Genomic DNA, 17136 nt, shown 5'->3' on the forward strand with positions numbered 1-17136 from the left:
ACACTCTCAAAACTAATTTTTCGGCCATAACTTCTGTCAGAAAACGAGAGCACATACACATTGACACAACCACTCACTCACAACTCATGCACACGTGACGGCCATCTCCGGCTGCTGCGTCTACGGCCTGACAATCAGATCCAAACAAACCATTCCTCATGCCTCCCTGCCTGTCGTCGTCGGCAGTTGCCAGGTTAGCGGCAAGAAGCGGTGGCAGCACTGGCTGCAAGCAGTGCTGCCACCACTGCAAGCAGGAAGGAGAGAAATAATGAGGGAGTTGGGAAGCGGCGCACATATTCAACCGCACCAAGGCAGTGAAGATGCATGAAAACTCAGTAAAAAAACCATCTCATCTATGAGACAAAAACGAGATTTTTCCAGCGTCTTTTTCAAATTTCCCTGACGTGTTTGAAATTCGCTTATATTCCCCAATTTCCAGAATATGTGGCACCACTGAAACGTTCATTTGCCGCTAAACTATTAGTGCTCCAGTTATGGGTCCTTGGGGGCACGCCCGATGTTACTTTTGTTTTTTCTATGAATTACTTAAAATATCGTGGTATGTGTCTGCAATCATTATCACTAGTCGTTATAACTGCCTCGATCACTGCCTTCATCAGAATCTGTCAGACAAAAGGAACAAACGAGAAGTTATAATTCTACCAAAAATACAGCACTGCATTGTATACAGCAAAATGAAGATATGCCATATTTACAATCTCGATATCTCTCGCATTCTTGCATAAATTTACACAAGTTAGTTTTTCACTAACTGTAAAACCCTACAGAAAAAAATTGTTAATTATTCTTATTGGTTACGTGAGATGTGGCGATATAATTCAAGGTAATTACAATTCCGAAAATAACAGCTCGCTCTGGTCATCTGTTAGTCCACTAACATTTCAGAGCCTCTCGACGCCAAGTGGGAGCATCTCTCTCTCTCTCTCTCTCTCTCTCTCTCTCTCTCACACACACACACACACACACACACACACACACACAATCATTATTTCTTGTGTATTAATCGTCAGAATCTGAGTCTTTCTCTCACCCATACTTAGAATTTCCATAATGTGCAGATTCTATCGTATATTGGTGGTTCCACGTGGAGATCAGATCGTGCTCGTGTAGGAACACGCCTGCTGCAACACAGGTCACCTGCCAGATGTGGTATAGGTGTGCGATTCTTGCCTGACTGAAACGTCTAAAATATTGGTTGTAAACGTTTTGTATAACGTGCCACTACCGTGTGCAGGACGGGTTGCACTGCATTCGCAGTACAAACCATTATACTGTGAACTGTGGTGGTGTTAACAGAAAATTCGTTGACCCTCTGGCAGTTTTAAACCACACATAAACTGTTCTGTTGGATCTTGATATTATGTGGAAGGGTATTTCACGTCATCTCATGGTTATGCGTTACAACTATGCCAAGCACAAATAGAGAAAAGGTTGGTTTGTTGGTAGTATAGCAGAGATCGTTTCTTACCTACATGACGTCACTGTTTTATACTGTCAGAGGATCTTACCTTGCTTCTCATAGCAGCACAGATGTCTCGAATGAAAGATAAATATTACAGGGACGCTTCTCACTCCAGCACGGATGTCTCGAATAATCGATAAATACTACAGGGACTCTTGGTCACTAAATATCTTATGAACATTGATGTGACGTTGCACCATGTGAGACATTACCGGTCGTTCAGGTATATTTTTTATGGACAAAATAAAATTAATTGGTTGTTGTTATAACGGATACCCACGTTCTGAGGCGCAGAATGGAGCACATATTGATACAATTACATACAGCAGCATAATTGTGGTGTAACAATTTACAGCTTGTTTACTAATTTTTTCAGAATTTGACTTCCTGTTAGTTTCCAGAAGTTGGTGCCACTCGAATATGCGCTGACATCATTTCTTCTTACCTGTCAAAGTATCATTCTTACTACAGAGTAGATGCCTCAGATGATTCATAAATACTACAGGTATTTTTGAACACTGTATTGCTTATGGACATTACGCTAGTGTGTGACATTGTTCGATCATTTGGGCAGCAATACGTTGTTGTCACAAACACCGTGTGTGTGTGTGTGTGTGTGTGTGTGTGTGTGTGTGTGTGTGTGTGTGTGTGTGTGTGTGTGTAGGGGGAGGGAGGTCTATATTACACAGATGTGATGCACGTGTGATGTCATAAGATTGTTTAAGTACTTTAAATTAATTTCCTGTTGTAACAAATACCAGAGTGCTGAACATATTGCTCGAATTCAGCTGGGTATTCCGCCACTGACGTTGACGTCGACGGGCAGAGGAGTACGAGATGTGGATGTCAGCGAAGTATGTGAACTTCATGAAAGCAGTGCTGCGTTTCATACTGACAGCATGCATGCCACTGTCTGCAGAATGGACAGCTCAGCTTGGCGGGTGGTACATGCAAATTGACGCAACAAAGCAGGTGGCCGGGATGGGAGGGCCCTCTCGTCCAATACCCTTCCCTCCTTTACCATGGCATGTGGTTCTCAGTATGGCCTTGGAGATAAGGAAGTACTAATGCTGACAGTAGCAGAATATGATATGCACAATTGCCTCAGCTGTAATGTGACAGCAATGGTCGTTTTAATGTTATGTTATGTTACGAGGAATATACTACAACTCTCAACATATCACTCCTTTAAGGCTAGCAAGGGCAAAATTACATTAATTACAGTGCACACAGAGGCATTTAAGCAATTATTCCTCCCACTCTACATGTGAATGGAATATGAAAGTGCTGGTACAGTGGGATGTACCTTCTGCTGTGGACTGCATCGTGGTTTGCGGAGTATGGATGTAGATCTTTGGCACACGGCTCCAAAATGTGGGCAGCAACAATGTCTTGCATCCAGGCCAAAAATAATGAGATTACACTTGAAAGGATTTCATAAATGACTAGGACTGAATTTCTTGGTGGCAAGTGATGTTCATGCTCAGTATTGTTACTATGGCTGCTAGTATATACATGGCACGAGAACAGTGTTAGATGTTGAGTGATCACTGTAAAGAACACAGAGATGCTGCATACTTGTGAGCCTCCATATGGCCGGCTGGTCGAATTATGATTTTTGGACCCTTCAGATGTGACAGTGGCCTGGTACTGGACTGCATGGGAATGCGAGAGCAGGGTTGCCGGTCAACCATGTCTGATCACCACAAAGGAGAATTGCTGTATTGTGCACCAAGCACACTGTAACCCCTTCACATCTGTAGCTGCAATCCAAGAATAAGTAATGAACTCCCTCAACATTCAGTCTCATCCTCTGACATTTAACAGAGACTAACAATAGCCTTACAAGAGAATTAGCATCCCATGCGTAGGCTTCCATTTAGCACCACAACACAAAAAGCCTTTGTTTGGAGTGGTTTTGTGACCAGGATGCATGACATCACCTTGTGTTTAGCTTTACACCTATTTCACAATGTCAAGCACAAATTCAAAGTGAGTCTCACAACTAATACATGCTACTCAGACTTTCAATGAAGAAAAAAGAAGTAGTAGAAGAAATGAAATGTCATGTGACTATGGCCTCCCGTCGCGTAGACCATGTACCGGGTGCAAGTCTTTCGATTTGACGCCACTTCGGTGACTTGTGCGTCAATGGGGATGAAATGATGATGATTACGACAACACAACACCCAGTCCCTGAGTGGAGAAAATCTCCGACCCAGTCGGGAATCGAACCCGGGCCCTTAGGATTGACATTCTGTGGAGCTGACCACGCAGCTACTGGGGGCACACAGAAGAAGAAGGGGGGGAGGGGGGGAAAGGGGGGGGGAGAGAGAGAGAGAGAGAGAGAGAGAGAGAGAGAGAGAGAGAGAGAGAGAGAGGGAGAGAGAAGGGGGGGGGGGCCAAGTGCCACTGGGTTAGATAAGCTAACAAATGGTTGAAGCAGAGCAAGACAAAGAGACCATATCACTTGATTCACTAACCTTAGTGTACTGCTGCCTGTTTAGAGCTACACATTTCTCATTTTACACTTAAGATGCCTATGTTTTGGGTTTTACGACATGATCCTCTCTGCTGGATATATATGCTGTCTTAATTCAGGGCAATATGAGAGCCCAAACAGATGAGTAAATTTGCTCAATTTCTTTACAGCTGTAAGGCATTACATTTAATTAGCAGCATTGGGCCATACGCTATGCATACATTTAGTATCTGTGTCTCAAATATACAATGAGGAAATATTGCAGACCATTTCAACCCGTTACCTAATGTAGACTCCGCAATGTTTATATCTATTAATACAATGCAGTGGTCTGACATGCAAGAAATGTCTTGCACCTAGTTGTGAGTGTCACATTAAGACACGACCGGGTTACTTACGTATGGTACATATAGTCTGTAACACCTATTATACAGCCTAATAATGCAGTACAGGGTAAGATAAAACATCAAGCTGTTGTGTGAACTCACAGATAAGACACAGCTGTAGTATTCAGAGTGAAATTTCTCTCTCTCTCTCTCTCTCTCTCTCTCTCTCTCTCTCTCTCTCTCTCTCTCTCTCTCTCATATGCTTGCTGGCTGGACATCTCATCAATAATCCTCATGTCAATCATTTAGAACCTTATAATTCCTATTTTGGAAAAGTGTTTGGTTTTGATAGGTGGTCTTAATTAATCAACGATTGGGATATGGAGCTGAACATTTATACACTCCTGGAAAGAAATTAGTGTGCTCTTTTAGAGGTTTCCAGTTCACTCAAGATTTATTGTTCCAACAGTGCATATGGAGTAGATGAAATGATTAAATTTACAGATCAACAGCACAAACAGTTCTGAGGTACCAGGTATCCACTCATGCTGCGACATCCATATTAGCACGTGGTGGTAATGCACACGCTGGCTCTGGCATCCAGTTGATCACACTGATGATGAATACTGTCCTGGGATATGTTATGCATCACCCACTCTACTACATAGTTCTGTAACACAGATGATGAATACAACTGACAAATTATAAGAGTCACTTTTTATATCATCATGTTCCTCACACGCTTGAGTGCACACAAGTTTGGAGATTGTGCTGACCAGCAAAGTTGCTGCATGTCTTGCAGAGTGGTTTCACAGGCAGTATATGGGCGAACATTATCCTGCTGTAACAACACATCACATTTCTGTTGCAATAACAGCAAAAGAATGTGTCTAAAATCATTCTGCACATACCAAGTGTTGATTAGAGTCCTCTCCAGAAACAGCAAAGCTGTACAGGAGTTGTAGCTTATTGTACCCCAAACCGTAAGGCCTGGGGTGGGGTCAGTGTGACTTGGATGAATGCTCTCTACAAGGCAGTGCTCACCAGGTACATCGTACATGCAAATGACCACCACCTGCATGCAAGCCAAATCTGCTTTCATCACTGAAGACCACGCCATGCCATTCTATCTTCCAACCGATCCTCTGACAGCACCAGTTGAGCTGCACAAGTCAATGATATGGCACGAATGGAAGACAAGACACGCTAGAGGTAAGAATGCCTGTAGTCCCAGTGCTAATAACTGGTTTGCAACATTTCATGTCGACACACCTGCACTCACAAGCCCTCTTATCTGTAGTGTGGTAGCTGTATGATCCGCCACTGCTGTCCTTACAATATGGCGATCCTGGTGGGCATTTGTGCTGTGTGGATGTCCAGAACCTTGTCTATGGGTGTGAGACTGTTCACATGTCCACTGGTGCCAGAATCTTTGCATAACAGAATCTTTGCACAGCTGATGCAGCACGCCCTCCTTGTGTGGTAAGTCTCTGAAAGGACCATCCTGTCACATGGAAGGCCGCAACTGGACAGCTTCCAAACTCACTCAGTTGGCTGCAGGTAGCACCAGTCAATCTCCACAGCATACTTGCCTATTTGCTTCACACCTTTGCTCCACACTGAGCCTTCCGGCAGTGAGCATTCCCTATTAAAGGGTGGATGAGATGGCACACTGGTAGCTATGCCACTACACTATCTGTTGGAGGACGACACTGAACCATTATTAGTACACCTACTACCCCTCCTCCCCTCAGGTGGCATATACCATCACTGGATCAAAACTGATGTCATCTTTCCCAGTCTACTATTTTCTCCTAGCAGTGTAGTTCACGGAAACTTCAATATGAATGTCCATGTTTCACACTGAAGAAAAATCATTGTTCAATTACAACAAAATTAGTGGCATAACTTTCAAGTACTTGAAAAACATAATTATAGTCATACCAAGCATTCTAAGGTAAGACAATAGCAGTTGATGACATACTTTTCTCATTACCTTTGTATCTGTCACAACTGATTCAATAAGACATTGTTTTGCATTACAGCTTCCATCCTGTAATCAGATATTGTGCAGGATCACAAAACATTCATTGGACGTCTCATTAAACAAAAATATGAGACTTCGTTGTCGCTCCAGGATTTTACCTGTGATACCTCAGCAATCCCCATGATTCAAGTAGTCTTAGACTTATAGCGCTTGTGATTACATTGATGTATCAGTTTCTATATTATGCATGCATTAGTGTGCCACAGAAGTTGTCCCTGTAGAAAGCATTCCAGCCCAAGTAATGAGTGATTATAAAATTTTAAATATTACACAGAGAAACTAAAGTCTGATAATGAATATTTTGTGTATTTTTGCACGTCTGCATCTGCAATTCTGACATGCATTAAAATTCATGAGAGGAATGATTACAAAATAACACAGCCTATTGATAAAGTGAAGATGAACGGCTCCATCTTGTTTTGGTTGGTCTAGCAGCGTACAACTGCAATGTGGTGCAAAGATTTCAATGTGTACCAGAACTGTAGGTATTTTTCATGTGGAGACAAAGGTCATATTAATTACATAATTTTAATTGTAAACAGGGTAATTAAAATTTATCACAACCCATTGTTAGCCTACAGGAAAGACAAAGTAATAGAAATCATGCTAGATACACATTTACTCTTGCATTTTTAAGTCAATTCTTCTCTTCAACTTAATACGACAGTCATATAAACAGCTGTAGAGTGTACTTACAAGCTGTGCTTAAGTGTCCTGCATGCAAAATTGAAATCTTCTCCAGCATACAGCTCATTGTCAGTCCCTTTGGAAACACATCAAGTGTATATGGTTGTTTTGTCATGTGTAAGTACGTGTTTTCTCATGTTACCTTTACAAGCGAATTTCTTCTGACAAATGTTGCAACTGTATGGTCTTTCCCCAGTGTGCTGTCGCAGGTGTTCCTTCAGGTGGCTGTTGCACCTGAATCTCTTCTGACACACTTCACAGATGTAGGGACGTTCGCCTGTGTGTATCTGTGAATGCTGCTTCAGTTTATTTTTTTGGCCGAATGGCTTGTTGCACACACCACAAACGTATGGGCGTTCGCCAGTATGCACCAGTAAATGCTGCTTCAGTTTATGATATTGTACGAATGTTTTGTTGCAAATGCTGCACTTGTATGGATTTTTGCCAGTGTGCACTCTAAAGTGTTTATTCAGACTACTACTACTTGTGAATGCTTTGTGACACAAGTTGCAGGAAAGCAGAAATTCACATCTGTCCACATCTGTGTCCTCCTCCAAGTCCTGCAACTGTGAAAACGTCTTACTGTAGATGTCACATCTTTGCCTTAGATGCCTAATAACAAACTCATTCAAACAAGATGTTTCCTGCAGGCCAGTGCGTTGTATCCTGTTGCATGTTCCTCTAGACAGTGTGACGTTGGTAACCAATCTGCCACTGCCATCACTGATTTTGTTGTCCTCCATGTCAACAGGGATAGTACTGCAGAAAAGTAGAGAAAACTCTGTCAGAAGGTATTGTAATAATTCAACCATGGAAATGAAAAACTGTTAACAAATGTTATGTAGACAAAAGTATAAAACGTACCTCCAAAACATGTTATAAAGCAGGAGCACACTGTCTTGAGTTTACATAATTTTTAAATCCATTTCAACAGGCCACAGAGAGAAACGAGTTCATTGGAGGTATTACTTTAGGACCCAAAAGGTTGTAAATTGGTCAGGATAACATGAACAACAGTCATTACGACTGTAGACGTAGCAAATTAACTGATTAGGGCCATAGAACTTTAAGGTACACTACGGGAATTCCTACGTCAACATCTATACTCTACAAGCCACCTAACATACAGGCTGTCCAGCGAAGGAGTCCCTCGATGAGTGCAACAAACAGTATGATTACTGCGAAAGTTGTAAGAACTTTATACAGAAATTATACAAAAATATCCTAAATAGAATAGCTGGTATCCGATGGCGTTGTAATCGCAGTACTTACTGCCCATAAATCATTTGCTGCAGCTCAGAGCGACCAGTTCCACCACTGAAACGTAAAAGGAGGCTCATGCACTGATGGAAGATGACAAAATCACGAATTCCACTGAACATAGTGTTTTTTGGTATTGGAATACCACAAATTAGAACACAGTCCTGTGGCAGAGAGGCGCAGTTTTTGAGCACGATTTAATATTCCATAGCGATCTGATGCGAAAACCATTTGCAAGCTCTTTGCCAAATTCCAATGGACAGGAAGTGTAGCTGATGGTCTACTGGGAACGTTGGCCCCAGATCAACTCCTGAAAGTGTCACCACGGTTTCTGGAATTATTCAGAAAAATCCAAGACAATGCATCCGAAGAATTGCAGCAGGGACTGTTTTGAAGTTTCCAGCATGCAGAAAATACCGAGGCAGAGCATACATATGTTTCCATTCAAAATCAAAACCCATCAAACCACAGTGTATGCACTGACTTTGAAAAACAGATTCTCGCAATGATTGATAATGAAGAATTTGATATTGGCTGCATCTGGTTTACAGATGAAACACACTGGCACTGGAAAGGAGTTGTCAAAAAAAAAAAAAAAAAAAAAAAAAAAAAAAGCTGTCAATTTTGGGGCTCTGAAAATCTCCATTCGTGTGAAGCGAATCTATTACATTCACCCAAAGTTACTGTCTGGGTACGCACCAGAGGCAATACTGGCCCTATTGCTGCAATTTTGCAACCATTTGTCACACAGCTAATGGTTGCTGATTGACGTGGCATCAAGTGGTTGGAGCAAGATTGGGCCAGATTACATCTCACCCATTAGGTGGCTTTCTTGATCAATACTTTGGACGATTGCAAATTTACTTTCGCAGGTGTGGATTGGCCTCCACATTCACCGACTCTGACTCCTTGTAACTATTTTTTGTGGGTCACATTGAAATATACTGTAACCCAGAACCATCCCACTACACAGGGCGAGCCTGAAACTGCGATCTTTGTAACATCTGAATCCACTTCACTTGAGAGACTACAGACTGCGAAACAAGTTTAATTATGCACACTGATACTGTACAAGCTACACAGTGTACACTGCCATCTGTTAGCAGCTTACTGAACTATTCAGAAACTTACATATAAAATTCTTACAGCTTTCAGAATAAACATACCTTTTGTTGCACTTCTCAAACGTTCTTATTTTTCGAAATACTTAACTTTGAAATCAGTGACTACTTCACTGGACGTCCTGTTCGTGGAAGATATTTAAGTTCCAATATTCCTTTTGTTGTTCCTCACTGATATAATAAGACACATTAAGTGTATTTTCATTTGCATCCTACCACAGAGAATACACTGGTCACAAAAACAGATGAGCGACTTTGCTTAGATCAGGGGTTCCCAACCTTTCTTAGACAAGTACCCCTGAATGCAATTAGACATTATCTAGTAACCCTGCCCTCCTCCCTCTCCCTAACCCCACAATATCACCAACTTCAGCACCCAACTAAACTGTAGAACGAAAGACTTTTCTTGGAATACTTTTATTTTTAAAATGATGAAAGATGAATGATATTTTGTGTGTGTGTGTGTGTGAGAGAGAGAGAGAGAGAGAGAGAGAGAGAGAGAGAGAGAGAGAGAGAGGGTGGGAGGGAGGGGGGGAGGGAGGGAGGGGGAGAGAGAGAGAGAGAGAGGGGGGGGGGTGGGAGGGAGGGAGGGAGGGAGGGAGGGAGGGAGGGGGGAGAGAGAGAGAGAGAGAGAGAGAGAGAGAGAGAGAGAGAGAGAGAGAGAGAGAGAGAGAGAGAGAGAGAACGATGAAGGAATTCGTGGTGCATCGCAAATGCTACTCACAACTCCTCCCCAAATAAGAAAGCTAACTATACACAGTGAGAGTAGACACTTGTTACAAAACATACTTCCCCTGCATTACTCTTCTCCATTGTGGCACTTGTTTGACCTGCAAACTACAACCCCATTTAAAATGAACCAAGTTAATATGTGTGCTCTATACTTACTGTTTGTAAATCACTTGATTTCTGCATTCCTTACTTGTGAACTGGCAGACTTCAGGCTGTTAATACTTTGTGTCTGATAACATCGACTAATAATAACAGTAATAATAATAATAATAATAAGAAGAAGAAGAAGAAGAATACTGTGTGTAGCACTATAGTAGGCCTTATGTAGTTACTGCTGTGTTGTACTGCCAATTAATTCATTTATCTGTTTCAGAGTGAGTAACAAAAGCAATTTCTGAACTACAACTTGGAGAAGAAATTTTCTTGAGATATTTAGCATTTGTTACATATGTGTCTCATTTATATCATCAGTGATTTATGGGACAAAGCACTATGTATGTATGTAGTGGGTGACTGTGAGGAACCTGTAACCTCCATCACATTAATGCTACTAACTGAGAAAAGTAATTACTGACTACTTGTATAATTAATATTAAAGTCTTACAAAAACTGTGATAATAGTAATGATCTTTTAAAAATAATTTAGTTTTGTGACTGAAACAGACTCGAATCATTTGGATTTTATGCCTCAGACAATTCCACTTTACCCCACAGGGGGTAACTACCACCAGGTTGGGAACCACTGGCTTAGACTATTATAAATGATACCACCTTTAGTTGTGGAGCAGTGAACACAAACTTTCACACAATAGTGGACTGTGAAACAAATGCTGCACAAAGAAAACCTGCATAAATCTTATGGAAGCCCAGAGAAATATTTAAATGTAAGTGGGTGGTTATAAAGGTTCAACATAGAATTTGGCTGAAAATTAGCGCAGGTATTAGCCTTCAAAAGAAAATAAACAGTTTCAATAGTTTTCGGCTCAGCACACCATAGTTTATTACAAAATCTTGATGTATTTTGTGTTGTGTAATTTCAATTAGTAATGTCAACTGCTGATTGGTTCTCTGTTAACTATCATCAAAATTAAATGTATAAATATGTCTGTTTCATTAATACAGAAATCTGTCACACCAGCACATGTGACGGCAAAATTCGTGACCACTAAAGGTCACACGCCATTATACAAGACACCAAGTAACACTGTAATTCTAGATTTTAAAACCTAAACCCACAATACCATGCACATACCAACACAGTCCAAACAAAAGAGGGACAATCACATTATGTTATGCCAGTAACTGCTCATCTCGCCATTCTAAATAATCACTTATATTGCCGTTGCCATCCTCTCATTGAGGATACAAAGAAGGGATTATGCACATTTGGTTAATGTTAAAATGAACATCAATCATAACACTAGATACACTTAAAGCTCACGGGTGTTATTGCAAAGAACTGCTGCTCAATAATTCGCAATGTCATGTTATTAAGGCCATCAGCTGACTACTCTGCCTTTTTTTTAGAAAACACAATATTCCATATTCGTCTGCTGTGATATTACAATCATCACAAGGTATGGCAAAGTACTATTCCCACTGTGTACCACTGAGATTTCAATATCAATAATGTTTAGCTCACATATCTCCAGGGGGCCCTTCAAAAGTGGCCACTACAGTCACGTCATGTCTAGAGAGAGAGAGAGAGAGAGAGAGAGAGAGAGAGAGAGAGAGAGAGAGAGAGAGAGAGAGAGAGAGGCCTCCACAGAGTGCAGTGCTGGCAGGCTGGCAGTTGATGGGATTTTTTTTTTTTGCACAGTCTGGAGCTGGGGTGGCAGTAGTGGCAGTAGCAGCAGCAGGAGTGCTTGGAGCAACACAAAAGTGGAGTGGATTGACAAGACATCTTTTCCAGGTCATCATTCACTCTCCTTCTAGGAGGAAAATGTCTACTTCGCTTATGTTGTGCACAACTAGTTCTTCAGCTCCATGCACCGATTTCCAGCTCCGCAAGCTGCTTGGACAGATGTTCATGTTTATGTTCATTGAGTCATCATGCACAGCTTGTTACTTGGCTCTGAGATTTTAAGAATGAGGTGTTAACCTGCTTGCTCTGTGTGATTTTGAAGTAATTTGTCTTAATCTACTGGCCAGCATTCTCTCTCAAAAAATTTGGCATGGTTAATGTTGTTATTGTTATGAAATGTGACCAGTTGTCACACGTGGCTATATCAGGGGCCTACATCTTATCTAGTTTTCTTTTCTTCTTCTTTTTTTTTAAAAATGCTTTTTTTTTAAAATTTGATGCAAGAGAACCAGTTGTTCTAAGTTTTCATGTTTGTTTCCATGATGTTTTAGAAGCTGGTGTGCTCTCTGGTATTACTATTACCCAGCCCTTTTAAGCATATTGTGAGTTCCAGCTAACAGTAAGACCCTAGCAAATTGTTTATTATATTTTTTCCTGGAATAAATTACAGCTCCCTTTCTGTAGTTCTGTTAGCAAAACTTATTTCCCTTCGTGTATCAACTAATTGGAAATACTCTATAACTGCAATTGTAGTTAAAACATAACTTTACTTGTAGTATAGTCCGGTTAGACACTTATCTTTCTTGTTTGTTAAAAGCACTTACTAAGTTGCTGGAAGGGTGTTCGGTGTTGGTGGCTTCTTGCTGCATGAAATTTTGCTGTCAGCCAAGAGGCCTTTGATTAACTGGTTTCACTCAGGAAATTTTTCTTTAATGCTTAATACATATTGTATTCTTGTTCTACGTTTCATTGTAATATTTTTGTGTAAACCTTTTAGGTAACCTCTTTGTTATCTTTCTTGATATTTATTGTTTGGGGGTCCACCTAATGTCTTGGATTTCATTTCACTCGAAGAAATTTATCTGGAAATGTTTCAATTATTTCAACTGGCTGGTTTATTTACACTTGTTTAATTTAATTTTTTTGAAGGCCAATATTGTTAAGATCTTATTTCTTAAGTTTGTTTGAGAATATTATTATTGTAATTTAACAACTGTCTCACTCACCATTTTGAGCACCTGTACGGGTAAATTAACTTCAATTTTTTTACCCATTTTTCAAATAGGAGGAGTTGTTACCAAAAAAATATATAAAAATAAAAGTTGTCATTCAAGGATAAATGATGTTACTTAAAGGGGCCTAGTCTTTCCATGTCATTTCTCTGATCCTGACAATTACCAGTTTCAGCCACAACCAATGGTATGTATGTAATCATCAAGTTGGCCCTCAAGCTCCCTACTATTTGTCATACTGATAAAACAATGCAAGTTTAACAGAATAAAACACTCAACAATATTAGCAGTACAGATACAATAAAATAGTATTGGCATGCTGTGCCAAAATGAAATACCCACAACTTAACTCCAAGTAGGCTCATTAGTTGCCTATTATTTGCCACATTTATAACAAACAGAATATTATTGTGGTCTCACCGCCAGACACCACACTTGTTAGGTGGTAGCTTAAATCAGCTGCGGTCCATTTAGTACATGTCGGACCCGCGTGTCGCCACTGTGTGATCGCAGACAGAGCGCCACCACAAGGCAGGTCTCGAGATACGGACGAGCACTCGCCCCAGTGGTACGACGACATTGCTAGCGACTATACGGACGAAGCCTTTCTCTCATTTGCCGAGAGACAGTTAGAATAGCCTTCAGCTAAGTCCATGGCTACGACCTAGCAAGGCGCCATTAGCCTTACGTAGTTTGATAGTATCGTATGAAATGTCTCAACAAGAAGAACGATGTATACCACAAGAATAAATAAAAGTTAAGTATTCAAGGAGCTGCATACTTTTCTTATTAGCATTCAATACTTATCCTGTTCCAGACTTCACGCAAATCGGCGTGTGTGTACGCGTGCCTTTCTTTCGGCTACACATCACTGTGGACTGGCTGCCTTGTCAGTCCACATCATTGGCGACGAGGCAACGGAAAGGGTCTTGTTCTTTCTAATTGCTTACATTTACTTGTGTCATGGGTTCACCAGATGTGCTGTCCGAATTTTATCGCTTGCAGAATCGGCAGACGCAGGCGTTATTGGATGCCCTTGGACAGCTCGTCCAGGGTCACCGTGCCATTCAAACTGATGCGGCAGCCGCCGCTTCATTGCTGCCGCCGCCACAACATGCAGTTGCACCGCAGTTTCACCAGTTTGACCAAACCCACGAGACTTGGACTGAGTGGTCCCGCCAGTTTGGATTTCATCTCGCCGCCTACAGAATTCAAGGTAATGAGCGGTAGCCGTTTTTGCTTTCGTGTGTAGGTGTGTCCACCTACCGTGTGATAGTGAAATTGTTTCCCCGACGCAACGTAGCAACTCTGTCCTACGAAGAAATTTTGTCTGCTTTAGATGCCTATTTCAAAGAAACAGTCAATGTCGTTGCAAAAAGGTATACTTTCTTTCGTACAAAACGTACGGCCGGTCAAACTAATAGGGAGTGGGTTGCAACATTGCAAGGACTTACTAGGGAGTGTGCATTTGAATGTGACTGTGGACTTCCTTATTCAGATACAATGGTACGTGATGCAATAGCACAGAACGTTTCTGATGTTCGCATACGGGAGCAAATTTTAAAACTAGTTAATCCCTCCCTTCAACAAGTGATAGACATATTGGATAGACAAGACTCACTTGACTGTGCTCAGGACTCTTTTGAAACTTCGCCAGCCGTGTGTAAATTGGATAGGCAAGACACACTTGACTGTGCTCAGGAATCAATTTCAACTTCGCCAGCCGTGTGTAACATTAACCGGCCCGCCGGGCGCGCTGCGCTGCCCGGTAACCTGCCCTCGTGCACTTCCGACGCAGCTGCCGCCGCGCTCTAAACCCGGTGTGCTGCGCCAGCACACAAATGCAGTGAAATCATGCCCGCGGTGTGCTACTAGATATTCGCGTGAACATTGCCCGTCACGCCAAGCTATTTGCTTTTACTGTAATAGGAAAGGACATGTTCAAAGTGTTTGCCAGAAAAAGCTCGGATCAGACAATCACAATCATTCCAGGCCCTTTGCTTCGCGCCGGAATCGAACCAAGGACACTCAGGCTCGTGAACCTTCGCCCATGGACATTCATGTAGTTAATTCCACTTCGTCCAGTGACACTGTCTCTAACAGTGACTGTGTTCGTCCCACAAAAAGTGTGCGTCGACGTCGCCGGAAATCACGTCAATTAGCACGCGACAGTCGCTCTTGTCGTCAGCAGGACAATAAACTTTTTGTAGATTTGGACTTTAATGGCAAGGTCATACCATTCCAGCTCGATACCGGAGCTGCAGTTTCATTGCTCAATCACGACACGTACAAACAACTGGGCAAACCTCCGTTGCGTGCCGCAAATGTTCAGTTAAAAAGTTATTCAGGACAGCAGATCCCTGTGTTAGGACAGTGCACTCTTCTTGCAACATACAAGGGACAAACAAAATTTGTGTCATTTTACGTTCTTCGTTCTTCGTTCTTCTACTGCAGTGAACTTGTTTGGTTTAGAGTTATTTCAATTGTTTAACATGTCTATCGTAAATCAGGTCCTATCAGTGAATCAGACTGTGCCTTCAGACAGTGTTTCTTGGCTATGTGACGAATTTGCAGACATTTTTGCACCGGGCTTAGGTTGCGCTAAAAACTATGAAGCACATTTGGAACTGAAAGTAAACGCGCAACCGAAATTTTTCCGAGCGCGCAATGTTCCCCACGCATTGCGTGATGAGGTCGCAAGAACATTAAACGATTTAGAATCACAAGGTGTAATTGAACGTGTGCAAGCTTCTCTCTGGGCCTCACCCTTAGTAATTTTGCCAAAACCTTCTGGAAAATTGAGACTTTGCGTGGACTTCAAGGCCACAGTGAATTCACAACTAGTGACTGCTACTTTTCCTTTGACCCGCCCGGAAGATCTTTTTGATAAACTGTGCCCGGGAAAATATTTTTCAAAGTTGGACCTAGCCGATGCGTACTTGCAAATACCGGTGGATGACGAATCCCAGTGCGTATTGGTGGTTAACACGCCTCTTGGATTGTACAGGTTCAAAAGACTGCCATTCGGGTGTGCATCCGCCCCTGCATTGTTTCAGCAATATTTACAAACCATTTGTGCGTCGGTCCCTACTGCAGCAAACTATCTGGACGATATAGTGATCTCTGGACAGACAGAAGAAGATCATCTTGCGAACCTACGAACATTATTTCAGGTCTTGCGACAAAATAGTCTTCGCTTGCGGAAGGACAAATGTGTGTTTTTTCCTCGTGACTTACCATACCTGGGACATGTCATTAATGCCAAAGGCATACATCCGAGTCCAGAGCACCTCCGTGCCATACAAGAATTGCCTTCGCCACAAAATATGAAGCAGCTACAGAATGTGTTGGGTAAAATTAACTATTATCATCGCTTTCTGCACAATGCCTCTTCCATTTCAGCTCCGCTTCATAGCTTACGCCGTAAGGGTGTTCCGTTCGTCTGGACGACGGAATGCGAACGCGCCTTTCGCCGGTTGAAATCGGCGTTGCTTTCAAATACTTGCCTTACGCCATTCGATCCCCAGAAACCCCTTTTGTTGATAGTAGATGCATCGGATTTCGGGATTGGTACTGTGCTTGCACACAAAGTTGGCTCGCATGATTGCCCTATTGCCTTTGCGTCAAAATTGCTCTCATCTGCGCAAAGAAATTATTCCCAGATAGAGAAAGAAGCTTTGGCTCTCGTTTTTGGTGTTACAAAGTTCCATGATTTCTTGTATGGTCGTCACTTTACCATCATCACAGACCACAAACCTTTGACGTCGCTTTTTCATCCGAACAAGCCTGTACCTTCGCGTACAGCGCAGAAATTCATTCGCTGGTCTATTTTCCTCTCGCAGTACCGCTACGATGTCTTGTATCGGTCCACTGCTAAGCACGGAAGCCGATGCGTTGTCCCATTTGCCTGTTGCTGAGGATAAAGCATTCGATTCTTCCGAACTTGCTTGCCTGTTCATTGA

At 41.9% G+C, this 17136-nt stretch overlaps 1 protein-coding gene across 1 annotated transcript in view; it reads right to left on the bottom strand.

The window, feature by feature from the left end:
* Nucleotides 1–4726: 4726 nt before the first annotated feature.
* The window catches only part of LOC124717026 (zinc finger protein 184-like), a 133371-nt gene continuing 120961 nt past the window's right edge, over nt 4727–17136 (bottom strand). The window contains exon 7 of the mRNA XM_047243682.1: nt 4727–7784. Coding sequence (XP_047099638.1) covers nt 7115–7784 — 670 coding nt within the window. The 3' untranslated portion in view covers nt 4727–7114. The remainder of the gene's footprint in view (nt 7785–17136) is intronic.

Source organism: Schistocerca piceifrons, chromosome 9 (genome assembly GCF_021461385.2).
Source record: "Schistocerca piceifrons isolate TAMUIC-IGC-003096 chromosome 9, iqSchPice1.1, whole genome shotgun sequence".
NCBI lineage: Eukaryota > Metazoa > Arthropoda > Insecta > Orthoptera > Acrididae > Schistocerca > Schistocerca piceifrons.